The sequence below is a fragment of the Ictalurus furcatus genome, chromosome 18, assembly GCF_023375685.1.
Source record: "Ictalurus furcatus strain D&B chromosome 18, Billie_1.0, whole genome shotgun sequence".
Taxonomy (NCBI): Eukaryota; Metazoa; Chordata; class Actinopteri; order Siluriformes; family Ictaluridae; genus Ictalurus; species Ictalurus furcatus.
The window spans coordinates 11,486,551-11,504,191 of record NC_071272.1 but is presented as its reverse complement, the minus strand read 5'-3'; the positions used below and the strand labels follow the sequence as shown (position 1 = coordinate 11,504,191).

The 17,641-nt window shown below is 39.8% G+C and overlaps 1 protein-coding gene across 4 annotated transcripts in view; it reads right to left on the bottom strand.

Moving 5' to 3' along the window:
- mapk9 (mitogen-activated protein kinase 9) overlaps positions 1 to 16,862 on the bottom strand; it is a 33,988-nt gene extending 17,126 nt beyond the window's left edge. Inside the window, exons 1-13 of one of the 4 annotated variants that reach the window (XM_053648614.1) lie at positions 16,599 to 16,859; positions 14,600 to 14,645; positions 12,406 to 12,557; positions 9,401 to 9,530; positions 9,244 to 9,302; positions 8,930 to 9,068; positions 7,762 to 7,927; positions 7,587 to 7,658; positions 5,504 to 5,686; positions 5,170 to 5,294; positions 4,408 to 4,471; positions 4,238 to 4,309; positions 24 to 4,129 (exon numbers count right to left, since the gene is read on the bottom strand). In XM_053648614.1, the coding sequence (XP_053504589.1) occupies positions 3,990 to 4,129; positions 4,238 to 4,309; positions 4,408 to 4,471; positions 5,170 to 5,294; positions 5,504 to 5,686; positions 7,587 to 7,658; positions 7,762 to 7,927; positions 8,930 to 9,068; positions 9,244 to 9,302; positions 9,401 to 9,530; positions 12,406 to 12,521 (1,266 nt within the window). In that variant the 5' untranslated portion in view covers positions 12,522 to 12,557; positions 14,600 to 14,645; positions 16,599 to 16,859 and the 3' untranslated portion in view covers positions 24 to 3,989. Of the gene's footprint in view, positions 1 to 23; positions 4,130 to 4,237; positions 4,310 to 4,407; positions 4,472 to 5,169; positions 5,295 to 5,503; positions 5,687 to 7,586; positions 7,659 to 7,761; positions 7,928 to 8,929; positions 9,069 to 9,243; positions 9,303 to 9,400; positions 9,531 to 12,405; positions 12,558 to 14,599; positions 14,646 to 16,598 lie in introns of those variants that run through there. The other 3 variants (XM_053648613.1, XM_053648615.1, XM_053648612.1) reach the window with 3 other exon arrangements.
- Between the last annotated feature and the right edge of the window lie 779 nt (positions 16,863 to 17,641).

Here is a 17,641-nt window from a genome sequence, read left to right as displayed (position 1 = left end):
AATGTAAGAAATGTAGAAAGGCATTTAATTTAAAGTGTTTTATTTGGCAATTTGTTACAGATATTTCTTTTTGTCCCCCCCTCACATAGAAATGAATGGATCGGACACTCAATTGAAGCAGACCTATAATCCTGTTTGAGATTTTGCATATGTTTCAGACAGGGTTGAATGACGGAAACTCACTAGGAGTTTTCATTTCAACAACCCACAAAGAGTACATCCATACGCGACACTACAATAGAAACCACAAAGAAGCGGTAAGAGTATTATTCATACATAGCAGTTAGGATATTTAATAGGTTTTTCCAGAAATGTTTTTGAGTGATGAAATTATGGTTTAAAAAATAATAATAATAAAAAATTTTTTTTAAAGTGTTGGGTAAACTTTAGCCATACAGATTGTCAAAGTGACAAAAATGTCACAGACACACCTTCTGAAACACCGGTAAGCCCTTAAGAGAGTTAATGGCCAGCTTGTACTGGGATTTAATACCACAAAGCTCACTTTTGTTCAAGTGCTTACAGAATTCATGTTCATTAACAAAATTGCGAATGTTTAGAGGGAAAAAAACCACCAACAGTGCACTATTGCAATACATAATGTATCGTAATACATTATTACCGTGCTACTATTATGAAAAGAAGAACTAGGTGAGGTCACACACATACACCTGCATCTTGTATTGATGTTACTTTACAGCAATTTTATAGAAATGTGAATGAATGTGTATGAAAGCTATTGTGCAAAAGCAAATAATGCTGCCTGGTGACAGATAATGTCTTCAATCATTCTGTCCATCCACATAAAGCTTCTTAATTGTCAGACCAGACTGGAAAAGAAATGGTGAGGATATTAAGGCATGAGGATTGTTCGTGATACTGAGGCTGCACTTCTGTGTGCATCGCTCAATGAAGGTTCGTTTTGAAAGTCCATCACAAGAAGCCTGAGGTGCATACACACCGCATGAAGATGAAGCCAGCTATGTTCACCTCCAGGTGAGTCAATAACGAGGCTTAGAGTGGTTTATATAACTGAGGAAATGATCTTCAATGACACCTTTAGAAGAAACATTCCCTGGTACAAGTAAGATTTGCACTGAACAACGGCTTTCATGCATTTCTTTAAAACAATAGCTATATTATACACCGGAATTTTATACTTTGTTCTTTTGTTTTCAAGTCTCAGCACAGACAATGTTAAGTGATGGTTCCTTTCCCAGGGCAAAAAAGAAAAAGAAAATCTGGATAGAGGAGTAACAATAGACTGCTCATGCTACTGTGTTAACAGGACAAGAGATTTATAGTACAATGCTACTTGCTGTGCTCAGCCACAGCATGTCAACTACTAAATGCAGTGAAAATGTAGAATGCATACACAGGGGAACAATATAATCTCTCTCGGAAGAGTTGAGTACAAAATAAAGCTAATTTTCTTTCCGTAAAAGGGTAAGAGGGCATTGGTCTTCAATAAGTGATAAAAAAAGAAAAAAAGATACAAATTTGATTTGCAAAACATCCTTATGGTTATGAAAATTTTTAAAAATGCAATCATCTATTTTGAGCTCGTGTACAATTCTCACAAATGACTTACGAACGGCGCTGGTTATGCAGAATTGTTTTTTGGAATGATACGGAAAGGAAAATTTGTGCGCTGCTTCCACAGTTTTATCGTTCCTCATCAACACGTACACACATGACAGGGTTCGTACAGATGCTTCAGAATGAAATTCCAGGACTTTCAAGGACTATTTTTTGTTTTGTTTTCAAGGACTATACAAGAGATTTCCTTCAAACATATTCTCATATATTGTAATAATAAAACACAACCAATTTTTATATGGTGCCTTTTCCAGCCACGCTGGACTAAATTTGCATTGCTTCGTCTTCACCAGAACGTCAACACACTCCAGGTGAGTGACAGGAGCACTGTTCCAACAACTTTCAATGGAAAGTCTCTAAATGTTGCTGGATGATGTCATGAGCTAATTAGCATATTCATTAGGTCTTCGCATATTTGCATTCTGCCTAGTGTCAGCCTTCACATCTGTTTAGTTCTCTCCTACTCTCTGTGCTCACGTTCTGTATTTTAATACAGCCGAATTCCCAATAAAGCTGTTCTCATTTACATATTTTTGTATTTCTGTTGTCAGACAACGGAACAAGTATGAAATAGTGACTGAAACACAGCGCATTAAGAGACTACATGTTAACCAGCAATCACTTCCAAGCTGCTGCTCTGCTAAAATCCTGATTTGTAACCGCGACGTTGTCTGACAAAATCACCGTACACGTGTGCTGTGATTTTGGCTATATTTACAGGCAAAATGTAAAATGTGACACAATGTCTTTCTTATTCTTTCTCTCACACCGAATGTGCTCCTCTCTCTGCCCCTCACTGAACAGAGTAGCTGCAGAGAGAGGTGTACCTGCAGGGGGGAACAGGACCTCTTGCTCACGCATGGGGCAGTACTGGCCACTCTCTTCTACGGGAAGTAGCTAAGATTTGTCTAAAATGTCGCTAGAATTGTCACTAGGTGCTTTTTTTGGCAGAAAAAAAGCCACTAAAGGAGCCTGGAAAGTTTGCTGTTTCTGTTCAAATGAGTGAGTGAACAGTGGGAGGAGAGGAGGGGGAGGGGCTGCAGCAGGGAGTCATATACAGAGTGAAAGGATTGTATTTGTGTTCCATCAAAAATAAACATTTTAAAGTTATTTAGCAATTTTGTATTCATTGACTTTTTAGAATTCAAGCACTTTTTAAGCACCACTAGATTAAAAAAAAGGAGATTTTCAAAGTTTCAGTACTTACATTTCAAAAAGTCAAATTCAAGCACTTCAAGCACCTTGTACGAACCCTGACATTGACCGCTGCTTACTCTGTGCAGCTTTTTCTTTCATCTGCAACAAATCCAATTCCCAACAATAGACAACTGTTTCAAAATAAAGTGTATGTCATACAGTACTTTTGCTAAACCATATTTAGAGAAGCTGTAAAATCGGGCTTTCACAACACACACAAAAAGGTACACTTAATCTATATACGTATATACATGGCTACACCCTATATGAGTGAGATGCATTATCAAGTTCTCTGATTGAAAACATGGTTGTATCATGTCTATATACAGAGGCAGGCATTACCATTTCGTAAGCGTATTCAGGCATAATCAGGGGGCCTGTAAACATATACTTTCTAAAGATGAGTGGCATGCAATACTTTAACACAGAGCATTGAGAACTTGAACATTTCCAGAAGACAGAACTGGCTATTGATTAGCTTGTTCCAGGAGTGTCGGTGCTTCTTGAGTGAGAATATGAAAGATAATATCAGCTATGTGGAATGGAGAGAGAAAGAAACGTAGGAAGAGAGGGGAGGGTAGTGATTAAGGAAAGTACCATGAACTTGAACATAGTTATAATTCGAGCAAAAGTTCATTATAGTTTCGTTAAACTGAAATAGGGATCAAATGTAAACGGTGTTTACACATGCCTACATGTAAACAATAAGCTAACAGGTCATTTTATCATGAAAGGTAAATGTAGAATCTGCTTTTCCAACTCTGTGCCACCTAACTAATAAGAATAATTCCACTGCAGGAACCTTTGAAGGAACTCCAAAATCTTTAGGCACATTTCCATGAAAGAAATCAGACCAAATTGAGTTCATAGGCCACAGCTACAGGAACCATTTTACTTCCTGCTCTAAAATATGTACTTAGCCTTACTTCTCAAACGGTTAGACTATGGAACGTAGTTGAATGCAAAGAAACTAGGTGAAAAATGATTCTGTGCAAGAAGAGCCCCAGAGCGTCACAGCATGTCTGTCTTGAACAAGTCAGGGCCCACACTGCCATCTGGAAAAATGTGTGGCGGAGGAAGAGAAGGAGGGAGAGAGGGAGAGAGAGAGAGAGAGAGAGAGAGAGAGAGAGAGAGAGAGAGAGAAACAGACACAGAGAGAGAGAGAGAGAAAGAGCTATGGAGGCTCACAGCAGTCACTCCTCTAATCCCCCAGCGATGGTGTCGATGCAGGAACTATCCGTGTCTGAGGCCAGCGTCTGCTCAGTGGACATAGACGAGATGTCATTAATTGACGAGGACTGAGAGGCTGTAGCACTGCTGTTCAAACCATCTACTGCAGAGGACAGAATATCACGCACGCGCACACACACGCACACACAACATCAATTATAATTAAATGCAGATGTAAAACAGAACGCAGCTGACATTTGGGTCAACTCACCAAAGCACTCCTCCTTTAGGACACCATTTTTGTTCCTCTCTTCCCAGTCCATCACCTCTTTATAAATCAGCTCTAGTGAAAGGCAGACAGAGAAAATGAATCATCTCATCAGAGGAACACATTAATACTAATCTCTCTTATAGACCGTTTTTTCTGGCAAGGACTTCTACCTTTCCATTGTTCTATGCTGTGTTCCCTCTCCTCCAACTGTTTATCTGAGATTTGAGGCGGGGGCTGCAAATAGGGAAAATACAACAAAAAACAAACAGAAATTATAAATCTGGACCTCAACACAAGACAGACCACCTGGGTATAAAAAGGAACAGTCAGGCAAAAAAACCCTAATTTGCACTACTTTTCTCTTAGTCAACGTTTCTGATATGATATGGTGTGTTTGGTTACAAGGCTGAAAAGTCAACATCAGCAAAATATTATCAGCAAATAGCAGCCTCAAACCATCTCCATTTCATCACAAATGTCACTCGAGTTGCCGATGTGACCTGGGACATAGTACGCCTTACTGTAATGTAGGAAAATGATGTAGCTGAAATCTGGTTCATGAACACAGCAATATTAGACAACTGGAATTTTTTTCCCCTCTCACAGCTTAATCTGGTATCAGTTCATCCCTAGGCCCAGAATTCTAGTGAAAATCTTAAAGTTACTGTACCTGAATGATACCTCTGTGTACTTTGCTTAATTAGTGAGATTAAGTAATTATATGGACTGGTGCAACCATGCCCAAAGTTCCTGCGATAGGCACCGGATCTACCATGACCCTGACCAGGACAAGCAGTTACTGAAAGTGAGTGAGAAAATGTATGGACATTTTTTGGCATGTACTTATGGGTGAGATTTTGGCTGATAGAAACCTTATTTGTTGAAGAGTGAACAGATTATGTGGGAAATGGAAGGAAAGAGTGTTTACACACCGCATCAGCCTCAGCTGGGTCGTACCACACATGGATGTAGGGATGATTCAGGGCTTCCTGGACAGAGATGCGAGACTCTGGATCGATTACCAGCATCTTTGACAACAGGTCCCGAGCTTGACTGGCTGTAAGAGACACAATGGAAGAGAGTGTGTGTGTATGATTATATATATATATATATATATATATTGTATAAATGCATCTAGTCACAAGAGCAAATAATTCACATGATTGACATTTTTGACAACAAAGCTAGCAGTCATAGAGGTGGAAATAAAAAATTAATAAAACAGAAAGCAAAAAAAAAGAGGGGAAGAGAGAATATTCGTCTTACTCTTAAGTTTGTCGTGCTCAGTCTCTGACGGGAAAGCCCAGTCTGGGAAGAGCTCGCTGAAGCTGACTCCAGGGAAATGTGGCTTGTTCATCACATAGTTCCTCACTGTCTCCATCAAACGGTTCATGAACTCTAGAGAAGGAGTTCCCAGCACCTCGATAACCTTATTCCACTGGTCAATGTCTAGCAACGGGCCAATTTAAGGTTCAAACAGAAGTGAAAAATTTAAATCATGTACTATATGCGTATCTGTTTCCAATTGATTGCTGCTAGTTGTATAATGATTAAATCTTCAGTTAGTTGCATTACTGAATGGAAACAAAAAAAAGGAAGTGAGTGAATGCTCTGAGCAATGTGCACTGACAGCCAGCTTCAATGTTTTCCAATGAAAAGCAAGCAGCAGCTTCTTTTAATCCAAACAAATCCTACCGTCTGCTGTTAATCTGGCTGCAAGTTTAAACAACTGTGCCACAACAACATTGCCAAATTGGGGTAGAAAAAATTATTTAATCATTTTAAAGCAAAGGAGGCTCATGCACAGGCCATTAAATTTAATGCAGGACTGCAAAATAACAGCTAAAATGTGGAATAATGATTATTTTACTTATCAATGAAACAATCTCATGTTTACCAAAAAAAATAAGACTGCAAGGCATTTTAGTTGATTTGAAAATAAATATGCCAGCATAGCGCACAACCATACAAACAATTAAAGCTGCAAGCAGCGTTTTCAGGCACCGAGCACCCAGACTCAATGAGCTGCACATTCACATGTTTACGTTCACTGCCACTGTTGCCTAAGCAATCACAGGAAAGTAGAGCCATTGGAAACAAACAATAAAAAACCTTTTTGATAGTAACTCTGTCAGTCAAGCGTTGTCTGTTTAATAGCACATTGAACAGTTAGAATAGCAGTCGACAGTCGTTTAAACAGTAGTAGCAAAAATGGCAGTTAGATGTAATCATTTAAGCATGTTATTGTAACTTTTTAGACCAGAAGTTGGTGCTGGCACGAAATTTGTTGCATAGCCTCGGGTCATGGTCCTGAAGTTGCCTACCAAGTTGAACTTGTTTCCACCCAAGGAATCCATGGATGCCTGGCTTTTAAACTTGACACACAGTTCAAAAGTTATGAACATAAACGTACTTCCAAATTAGGTACAAGTTTGACCCAATGGTGGCAGTAGAGTGTTGGCAGCACTTGGCCCAATTTTGGTCAAAATGTTCCTTAGACCCTCTCCAATCAGTGTGCCAAATTTCATAACTTTTTAACAGATGGTTCTATGGGCTGTAATAGATACCCTAGCCTTTGGTGCTTGGGTCCTTAATTACAACACATGGATATGGGAGCTCATGATTTAATACTCCAATGTAAGAAGATAACACACATTTCATTAATGAGGGAAGCCAAAATGAACACAGTTATTATTTCACAGCCTGTGTAATTTACAATCACATTAATTTTCAATTTCTGATTAAATTCATCCCTGGCATTAGACTTGTATAGGTTGAGCACACAGTGGGCATACAAGACAGGCAATTTAAATGAAATTCTTTGCAGTCATTCTTTACCGTGTTCAGCCCCAGGTCTAAGTACTAAGCACCACCTGTTTGACGTTACCAAAGAAATATAACATTTAAATTGAATTTATCCCAATTCAACATTTGAATTGGGATAAATTCACACTTTTAATATATACCTGTACTGTATACCATGTTTATATATTTCTGTAAAGCTGCTTTGAGACAATGTCTATTGTAAAAAGCACTATACAAATAAAATTTAATTGAATTGCACCAGAAAGAAACAAACAAGTCTAGACATATCCAAAGAACAGTCTCTTGCCTCCCAGGGGAGTCGAGGCATTGTGAATACATTCTGCTGCCATCTGTGTGTGCATCAAAGCACTGTGCAGTTTCACAAGAAGCTAATCAAAGAAAGCTGCTAACATGGTATGTGGGAAAAGAAGGAACCCTTCCATATTACTCAATGCTACCTCACAAAACACATACAGACAGAGAAAAACTGTGGACCTTCTGGACTAGTTTCACAACCACTAGTGTTAACACGCAGATAGGATACGATCAGTGCCTTGGAATATAACACTGCCTTTCACCATCTCCCCCATGATGCAGCCCACTGACCAAATATCCACTGCAAAGACAAACACACAAAATATAAACAATATTCAAAACTGAAAAAAGAAGCTTCTAAGGTAACCACAGACAACATTCCAGAAACATGAGCAGAACATTACCGTTCTCCTTATACTTCATGCCTAAAATGACCTCCGGCGCTCTGTAGTATCTGGTCACCACATATGGGGTCATCATGAAGTTGGTGCAGGCGGTCCTGGCCAGGCCAAAGTCTAAGATTTTTAAAGTGCAGTCTGATTTCACCACTATATTACTTGGTTTCAGGTCCTGAGGGGGATGAAAGGAAGAGGCTAATCTCCATGGTGATTCGTGTTAACTGTTAAGAACATCATACATCTTACCAAAGCTGTGCTTGGAAGTTTATAACCCTTTAGAATTTTCTATCTTTCTGAAAGGAAATTCTCTTATATCATGTACTCTCATATTATGAACTGTATTAAAACACCCTGGATATGGGGAATACTGGGTTATAGTTTCTGTTTGTGTGTCTCTGTGCTATCAAATACCTATGATGAATGTATATATTTAATTACCTCTTTGAATAAGCTGATTAACTGCCATCCTTTAATATAGCTGAAACATGTAGACTTATTTTGTAGTATGACCCTGTGCGCTGTGTGTTTTGTTTTGTCTATCTGGCTGGCACCTGCACCAGTAGAAACCGTCCACGCACTGCTGTTATCAACGTGTATAAATACTTCTGCTCTGCATGAATAAAGTGGGATGTCTGTGTGAGCATGCATGAAGTCACTGTGTGTTCATTTTAGACCCCCCAGGCCTGAATGCTCCACGGTAAACCACACTTTCTAGCTCATAGCAGCACAGAAGTAAGAGTAGAGTTAATAGAAGTAATTGTAGAATAGGCTGAAAGGGCTGACGGAGGTCTGGAAGACATAATAATTATATTCCTGAGATACATGGAAACCCAACACTTTCGGTATAAATATGACCTGAAACATCATCAGATAAAGAGAATGCAATTAAACAAATGAGAAAAAAATATTATACTTGGTAATTCACTTCTTAAGGAAAACATTTCTTCAATAAATAAATTATCAAATATAATATTTTTGTCTCATTTATTTACTCGGCTTCTCTTTGTTTACTTTTAGGACTTGTAAAATCTGATAATGTTTTAGGTCATATTTATGCAGATATATAGAAAATTCTAAAAAGGTTCATAAACTTTCAAGCACCACCATTAAGTCTTGAGAAATGGTAGATTGAAAAATGCTGGACTATTCCTTTAAAAACAGCTACACTCATTACCCTGTGGATGATACCAGCAGAATGTAGGTGTCTGATGCCACACAGGATTTGGTAAAGCAAGTAGGACATCCTCTCATGGTCCAGGTCCATGTGGATCACCTGACACAGGCTGGCATCCATCAGCTCCATCACCAGATACCTAGAAGGCACCACATTATTTATCTGTACCCTTGCAGAGTGCATTACAGCCTCAGCAAAGCTTTGAATAATACTAATAGCTGGGCTACTAACAAATCAATTCCCTGAAGCAGTAAAGCCATCCAGCATAATAAAAGCATCATAGGCAAAAAATAATCATAAAACTTGTTGCTTACAAATCCTGAAACTCCTCCAAGGACTTCTGAGGTGTGAAGACGTTGAGTAAACAAATGATCTGTGGAGAGAGACATGGATGTTTGAGTCAGCTGGGATGATTAACCCGATGAGTGTATGTGGGAGAGGAGTGTGGTGGAGGTGGTGAACGTGACGTACATTCTTGTGATTGACGCATTTGAGCAGCACCAGTTCTCTGTAGGCTCGCTTGGCGTGGGTCTGGTTCTGAAAAGGCCGGCTGAGCTTTTTTACAGCTACAGGGATGCCCAAGACGGTGTCCAGAGCAGAGCTTAATGTAGTGGGTGGAAAAAGCGGGCGTTATAATCATACTCATCATTATCATCATCAACAGTACGCCAGCAAGGATGTCCGGCGGCTTAAAAGGTGACGCTCCTAATTCAGTGCTTGCACAAGAAAAGAGGTGGACGATATGTTAAAAATATCATATCATGATATTTGAAGGCACTTCTATGATATATGATATCCATCACAATAAATAAGTGATAAACTGCTCGTATTTAAAAATACATATTTTAAAATGTACACACAAATGTGTTCCTCAAACCATTCCTCAACAAATTTTGCTGTATGGCAGGGCCCATTATCCTGCTGAAAGAGGCCACTGCCATTAGGGAATACCACTGCCATGAAGGGGTGTACTTGGTCTGCAACAATGTTTATGTAAGTGGTACGTGTCAAAGAATGCCAGGACCCAAGGTTTCCCAGCAGAACGCTGCTCAGAGCATCACACTGCCTCCACCGGCTTGCCCCATAGTGCATCCTGGTGCCATCTCTTCCCCAGCTAAATGATGTACACACACTCGTCCGTCCACATGTCATCAAAGAAAACACGATTCATCAGACCTGGCCACCTTCTTCCATTGCTCCATGGTCCAGTTCTGATGCTCACATGCCCATTGTAGGTGCTTTTGGCGGTGGACAGAGGTCAGTATGGGTACTCATAGCTTCACATCCTTATGCTTGCACGCTTTTCCTGCTTCTAACACTTCAACTTTGAGAACTGTCTGTTCACTTGCTGCCGAATATATCCCACCCCTTGACAGGTGCCACTGTAACAAGATAATCAATGTTCATCTGTCAGTGGTTTTAATGTTATGGCTAATCGGTGTATGAAGTATCATCAAGTAGGAGTGGAAAAATAATTTCTTTCAAAATTGATTTCATTACTTTATAATTTATAACAAGATACAAGATAGTAGAAAACATTAACTTCAAATCAGATGCCTTCAGCGTTTGAAATTTTTATTTTAAAAAACAATTGTTATAAAAAGAAATCAAAATACTACCCCTGGTGGTCAGGTGGTGTGAAACAGAACATGCAAGCTACAATAGCAAGCCCTATGCCATAAATTAGGGCTGCAACAACTAATCAATAAAATAATAATTATTAATAAAATAATAATCAATAATTAAAATAATGGACAACGAATTTCATTATGGATTAGTCGGGTCTGTGACTGTCAGTGACATCACTTCACGACGGTGAAAAACACATTTCTATGAATAAAGCCATGTGAAAAACAGCGGCGGTCACAGAGTGAGCTGCTGCGGGAAAAGGGCACGATCCAGGTCATCCAAAAGGGGAGAATGTTTTATATTAAGCGCTTCAAACAAACTCGTAAGTGTATTAACGTGGCTTGTCGTGTCAGATGCTGTGACAGATGCGTGTGCTCTTTAATGTGTTCCAGACATGTTTTCTTCAGCACAGAAATGTCATGTTTACCTTTATATCCTTATCTGTAACTGTTAGAAATTCACACCAGTATTTCCATTTAACATAAAGCCTCGTCCTGACAGCGAGCGAGTCTCCGTTACACTTCAATGAATGAGCGCGAGTCCACGCATACGCGTCAATCAAACAGCGTGCAATAGAAAGGAAGCGCAATAACTCTGACTAAAATATTCATTTTGATCAGATATGTTGTTTGATGCTATATTTAGAAACTAAAGTAACAGTGTTTTTATGAGAGCAGTAACTGTAACGGGGTTAGAACATGTAAGTGTATATAAATGTAAGAAGTGTCGTACATTTACAGAATAAAGAAACATGTTACTGTGTTCAGACGAGTGAATGTGTGTTACTGCAGAACATTCAACCTCTCACCAGTTAACACTTAGTTTGTGCTTTTCTTTTTATATTTTATCATTTTAATATAGTGATTTATCTTCTGCTTTAAAGCTTGTGGACAATCAGTTGTTTTTTTTTGGTTTCAAAATATAATGTTAATATTTTTTAAAAATCCTTTACACAATGTATAGCATAGTCCACATAGATACATGTAATAGCTTTTTCATAGCCTTCAATTTGCACAATGTTTGAAGGACAACATTGCACAGAATGTGAAATACCATCCATTTTCTGTACCGCTTATCCTTACTGGGTCGCCAGGAACCTGGAGCCTATCCCAGGGGGCATGGGGCACAAGGCGGGGGACAGCCTGGACGGGGTGTCAATCCATCGCAGGGCACAATAACACACACATTCACACACCCATTCATACACTACGGACACTTTAGGACATGCCAATCAGCCTACAATGCATATCTTTGGACTGTGGAGAGGAAACCGGAGTATCCGGAGGAAACCTCAGAACATGCAAACTTCACACACACAGGGCCACGACAACAATCGAACCCTCAACCCTGGAGGCATGAAGCAAACGTGCTAACCACTAAGCCACCGTGGCCCCTTGTGAAATAATTTTTTTCTTTTTAAATACAGAAAATAAAATTGCCCTTTTAATCCAAATAATTGATTAATTGAAGAAATAATCAACAGATTTATTGATTATCAAAAATAATCGTTAGTTGCAGCCCTACTCCAATGTAACAGAACATTTGTGTTTCATGGATCAGCATTATTAAGAGAGGTTATACAATTGAAATGACAGTTTTTACGGCTGTACACGTCGGTAATGTGTGGCTGTGTTTTGAGTTTTGCACAAAGAAAAAAATTGCACCCATTTTGAGATCACAAAGGCCACAACCCCTTTCCAGCCTTGTTCAGATAAAAATATGGTAAGATTTTTCAACGGGTAAAGTTTAAACGCATTCAGAAATCTCTACCAGTTCTTCATCTATACCAGTGTTAAAGGGTTACACTGATGGAGACGGCATGACGGTGGCACTCGGTGCCCACTCACCAGACGATGCCCTGCGCCCCGGAGCCGATAGCGCGGAGCTGCTGGTACCGCCGCAGCACTGTGAAGGTGGAGTCCCCCACCTGCACGCTGTAAAAATGTCCGTCCCCTTCACTCATGGCTCCTCTATCTGAGTGCCGCTGGACAATTCAGACCTGAGAAGGTTGAGAGAGAGAGAGAGAGAGAGAGAGAGAGAGAGAGAGAGAGAGAGAGAGTGAACAAGAAAGGGGGGGGGGGGGGAGATGCGCTTGGCTGAGAGATATTACGCCAAGTCATCGCTTAGTGTGCACACTCATTCCTCACCAGCTTTCCTGTCTCAGAGCTGTGTGTGGGAGATGACTCTCTGAATGACTCATACAAGGAGAACCAGAGGAATCAATGTCAGAAAAATGACTTTTAGAAAACAATATTACCTTACATTAACAAGACAAAGATAATGCCATGGTTAGGGATCAATCGTGCTTTTCATCATAAAAAGTGGCTTTCTAATCAGTATCTGATCACTGTCTGCCAGACAACATGGTGACGCGAGTCCACCAGGCGCTTCCGTCTCGGGCTGGAGTTTACGTAAACGTGAAGAACTGATTAGGCTCAACATGCACCCCTCTCTATCTCTCCCTAAACCGTCTCCTCTTAAACGCTCCTCGCATTCTTATTAGGTGACGATACGTGTTGATTATGGAACAGGTGGCACGCGGTGATAAGTGGTGAAAAGGAACGAATCACATGCAGTATGTAGAGCCAATCCAAGCAAGTTAAAGACCATTAGCATTTCCACACTCGTTAAGGCTTTAACACCATAAGTGGAGGCTTTGCTAAGGTCAGACTAATTTCTTAATAATGTCGTCTGATCCGGCGTGGAAATGGATGAACGTAATCTATGTTGGTTAACGTAGGTTAAAGAGAGCTCTATAATGCATTATCTTAATGGAGCTAGTTCTGACAACAGGCAGCAACTGGAGCAAGTGGCACCACTTTTGCTTTAAGAAATGAACACAACAGTGTTTACAGCAAGTATAACAAGTATAAATCTAGCTGGTGAAAACTATGATGTGAGACAATACATCTGACTAACGCCTGACTGAGAAGAATACAGAAAAAGAGAGAAGTTGGACAATCAGTGATGGTTGGGTTCAAAGTAAAAAGCAATGTGGCCAAATTACATATCGCCATATTAGATATATTATAGTCATTATAAAAGCCTCACTCTTCAGTGTCCCCCAAGAAACTGCATAGTGCTAAAATGACAGTAATCAGGCTTATATTGTATCAAAACAAATTAATGTGACCTTCAGAAAGACATTAATCACATCTCTAAGACATACTTACCACTAAGTACCAACAGAACGGTCATGGACTGAAATGTCATTAATAACCTGTGCTCATACCCAAACTTCCCTACAGAGATGGAAATTGGTTCTCACTAGAGATGTACAGGTATGAAAATTTCATATCATGATTATCGTGACCAAAACTATCACGGTATTGTTAAAATGTGCTGAAACAAAAAGTACTGATACACACTGAAGTGATGGATGGCTGTCACTAGGCTTGCTGCGATAGTCGGTGTTCCACGGTGTTCGGCCACACACATCACTTGCCCACCACAGCACCGTTTTGCTTTTTATAGTAATAAAAATAATTTCGTTCAGTTAGAGAACACGGCAAAAGGCAGTGACAGCACTCAGGAGAATTTCCAACCTTGTAAGAGGACCAAAGCTGAAGTGTGGTCATATTTTGGATTTTATAAAAATGCTGAGGGAAACTTAATAGAAGATGGTAACCCCTTCTGCAGAGCTTGCCAGAAGAAAGTTGCAGTGAAAGGTGGCTTTGGTGCTTCGTTGGCACTTTACCTCCTTTCCTCCCTCGCTTTTAAATCGCTTATGAATGCCTGTGCACACATTTCACGCTCGCTTTTGGGGGCGGCAATTGCTTGAATAGAGGGTTCATTATTATTCTTAATGAAAAACACAACCACAACAAAACACTACAATGACAACTTGCTTATATTAAACCAAATCTTTAGTCTTGTCAGTCAGCTCACCTTCTGAAAGGTGGCAAAAAGAAAAGTAGGAAACTGACAGCTAAATACAACTTTCTCTGTCTGTGCTGAACACATCCTCTGTGCTGAGCTGAACTCCTCTGGTGCTAAATCACAGAAAGAAAGCCCACAGTGCAGCAAACAGGTCCCACTCACCTTGACTTTATCTCCTCTGGTGCTTCATTCCCATATTTCCCATAAACTGTGAGAGAGGGGGACAGACTTTTTTTATTATTATTTTTTTTTTTACTGCAGCTTGTTCAGTAATGGCTGAGCTAAAGCCTGATAAGGAAACCAATTCAAATCCAGACAAGGTACCGGACTGATGAGGTTAGTAATTACGAACAAGACAAGCTAGCAAGGACATACAACGCCGTGACATCCAAAAGTCGATTGACAAATCCACACAAAATTGAGCACGCCTATGTCAAAAGAGCCCGATGATATGTAAATAGTCCGGTGACCTAGAAAGGCACCACAGATCGTCAGCCTGGGGGCCGTTCCTGCCCTCCTCATCCTGTGTTATTCCTCTATTTGTCTTCTGCAAGCTGTGATTAAATCGGACTCCGCTCTTAACATTCCCAGTAATGGTCCCGGGTCCTGACTCTACATACGAGGTATGAGCCTCGACTGCCATTACAAGACTCTTTAATCATGTCCTAAGATTAAATATGATGACATCATCTGGCATCATAAATCACAGCGATAGGAAAGGAGGGAAGTAGGGAGGGTGGCTGGGTGTGTGGGAGTATGGCTGAAGAGGATAAATAAATAAATAAATAGATAGATAGATAGATAGATAGATAGATAAATAAATAAATAAATTCCCCTCCCAAAACATGTGGACACTGAATGTCTTAGTAGCTCATATCAAGGCCAGGGAGTCAACAGGACAAGTATCAGCACCGATCTGATACTAAATGACTAGAGATCATCAGAATCTGAAACACTGGATCAATGGATTTCAGATCGGATTCGACTAGTTTTCCAGTAATCCTGATCCCTTCTGACATATTTGACCATACTGTGACCATGCGATTTTGACCGAGCCAACAAAGACGGCTCATGTCGACCCAGGCTTGTGTTAAAACCACCAGCCTCTTATGGATTTGCATAGCTTGCCAACAGGAGCTTTAGAGAGTTGGGATGATTTTACTGAAGTGGATGTCAGTGTCAGTATTGGATCAGTATTAAGTATTAATCATTTGCAGATACACTGCTCTCATATTGGGTAGTGGGACAACTAAAGGAGTACTGAAGATTAGTGCAAGCCTTGTATCAGTATTTATTTTATAAAGCTAAAGGAAATTCTGGCATGCAAATGTATTCCATGTGTCGAAGAAATTCGCCCTAAATGGCAACACATACACAGCTTTCGCACTAGAAAGAAGTGCAGCTACGTCACTGCATATAGCCGTGCATACTTCCGTACTAAACAGTATGCACAAACACCACAACCCCACACTATTCTCACATACTACTGAGTACCCTAGTATGTATTAAGAAGTGGACGGAGCCTGTTTCACCACTTCCTAATCAATTAAGCTTCTCTACATAGACCCAAGCGACCTGCAATTTCTTTTACATTTTATATCTCCTTTTTTTTAAACGTATTTCTTGAAAATAAAATGGATGTAATATATGTAATTTTAAATGACGCGAGGCAATTCAGAATGCAGCTACAGGTCATAGTCATTACCTGACCATCCTAGTCAGTGTACATAGCATGTTAGCTTCAGGAAAACACGGCCAACACCCGGCTAACACCCGAATAAACCACAATTTAACCCATCGTATAAAGTGACCGCGTTTATTTACTTTGCTACTGAACTTAACACAGAATGAGTCAAGCAGTGCAGCTGGTGTGGTTTTTAGTCGCTTGGAGGCTAAAACTGTGCAGCTGTGTGTTGGGCGGCCAAGGTTAACACAACCTAACACAACCTAACACAATACTGCACAACCTAACACACACACCGCTTCCTAAACACAAACTCGATGGCAAGCTCCCGGCAAACTGCCTCCAGAGCTCGAAAGCAGAGTTATAAACGAGCTACACTATGTGTGTACAGGACGTTTGTCCCAGCTGTGAGAGAGCGGAGTGTGAAGCGGCGTTAGCCGGACAGATTTTTCATTAGCCTGCTGGATGGAAGCTTACCTCCTCCTCAGCTCCTCGCTTTTCTCCAGTTCACTCCCATACACGCTAGCTAACGGCTACAGCCTGGACTGCGGAAGTGCCGCTGCGATGTCCGCTAAGTCTCTAATGGTTTTCGGGGTAAAAGCCGAAGTGTTGCCCGTGTTTCGGCAGCATAGCTACAGGGGCGGAGGTCTGTAGAATAGTCTCTGTGTGTGAGTGAGAGAGAGCGGGAATGACGTCATGGCGCAGCCGTCAGCTCAAGTTGGAACTTTGCAGCAAAGAGCTAAATTTACGTCCATACTAATGCACTACACAGTAAAATAGTACGCTACACTAAGGCAACAATCGCATTTTTTTGCATACTGTTAAGAACGGAAGTATGAATCGTAGCTCCCGTGATACGTTTCCCTATTAAAGTGCTATAAAAATAAGCTAAAAGTCCATGTAAATGCATGTAAACATTTATTACCAGTCTTATTTTGAAACTTGACGTATAAATAAAATATTATATTACCTTACACTACCAAAGAAATCAGTTTAATAGACACACCAACAGCTCCTCTTAAATGTGTTCATGCAAAATACAAAATTATTTACAAATAGGAAAACAAAAAACATGAGGTGCATTAGTATTCACCAGTTACCTTTTAGTGCTTAAGCGTTACCTTATAGCTGCTAATGACATTAAACAGACATAAAATATAAAAAATACCTTTATAAACACATGACCATAAAAAAATAGCATTGGCAAGTCTTACTAGAAAAAAAGTGTGTGTGTGTGTGTGTATATATATATATATATATATATATATATATATATATATATATATATATATATATATATTTGTTAATTAATATTAATGTTAAAACTGTTACAAGTGAATGGCTTGTTGTATTTTGCTAAACCCAGGCTAATCATTCATTTACGCAGTCTTTAGCTGTATGAATGGACTAACACTTCTGGTTTATATTATTTGTCCTCAGAACTGAAGTTTCGGGGTAAGATAATTTTACACCATGAAAGTGTAGAGCCACTCCGCCTATATAAGTCTAGTAGTCCTAAA